Source organism: Sinocyclocheilus grahami, unplaced genomic scaffold (assembly GCF_001515645.1).
Source record: "Sinocyclocheilus grahami isolate Dianchi unplaced genomic scaffold, SAMN03320097.WGS_v1.1 scaffold866.1, whole genome shotgun sequence".
Taxonomy (NCBI): domain Eukaryota; kingdom Metazoa; phylum Chordata; class Actinopteri; order Cypriniformes; family Cyprinidae; genus Sinocyclocheilus; species Sinocyclocheilus grahami.
Genome location: NW_015506045.1, coordinates 698,800 through 699,685, shown reverse-complemented (window position 1 = coordinate 699,685; position 886 = coordinate 698,800). Strand labels below are relative to the sequence as shown.

Below are 886 nucleotides of genomic sequence, written 5' to 3'. Positions count from 1 at the left end.
GCATGCATCGCCAGCGCTTTAGTATTGCTGTTATTGCTGGTGCTGCTTATTATCATAAGCTACGTGGCGATTTACCTGGAAGGCAGACGTGCTGGCCATTTCACACGATCCAACAGTAAAGGCCGCCGCACCATTCTCATCCACAGCCTGCAGATGAGCCTGCACATTCTTCCCTCTCTCATCATCATTTCCCGGCATCAGGAGGCGCTCCCCATAGCAGTGTCGATTTTTATCCTCTTCAGTTTTGCACAGTCCCTGAGCCCTGTGGTGTTTGGCCTGCGCTGCAAAGAGCTCTACAAGGATATGCCACAATTTCTGCCTTGCTTCTGGGGAAACTGTGGCAGCTGTGGTCACATTGGGAGCATAGAGAGCACCAGCACTGGGACAATAACCAGTGCGGAGACCGCAGCCAGTATAGAGACTAACGCCTCCACCTGTATGGCCACCAGCACCCCATCTGCCATAACCACAGAGCATGAGGGCGAGATTGAGGGGTCAGACTTTGCCGAGTTAACCGTATAAGTTAGAAACAAGTGGGATGAGATGGACAACAGTGTATCAACAGTGTTAACAAATAGACAGTGGCCTCTTTATTTAAAACACGGAATAGGAAGGTCAACAAAAGAGACAAAACTAAGTTTACCTTTTTTTGTTTAATCAACAACATCAAAAGTTTGGGGTCAGGAAGATTTAAAAAAAAATTATTCAGTTATTAAGCTATATATAGCTGAAAGAATATGGCTGCATCCGGAAGCTCTAAAATGCTGCCTTCGGAGGCAGCATTCCAAGGCGGGAAGGCATCAAGGCACGTCCGAATTGAAATTCTGATTTATTATTATTCATCGAATTTTGAAGGCAGCATAGATGTATCCTTCACTGCCTTTGA

The 886-nt window shown here is 46.2% G+C and overlaps 1 protein-coding gene across 1 annotated transcript in view; it reads left to right on the top strand.

The window, feature by feature from the left end:
• LOC107563288 (uncharacterized) overlaps positions 1-571 on the top strand; it is a 1,278-nt gene extending 707 nt beyond the window's left edge. The window contains exons 3-4 of the mRNA XM_016248108.1: positions 4-487; positions 519-571. Coding sequence (XP_016103594.1) covers positions 4-487; positions 519-571 — 537 coding nt within the window. The remainder of the gene's footprint in view (positions 1-3; positions 488-518) is intronic.
• Positions 572-886: the final 315 nt, after the last annotated feature.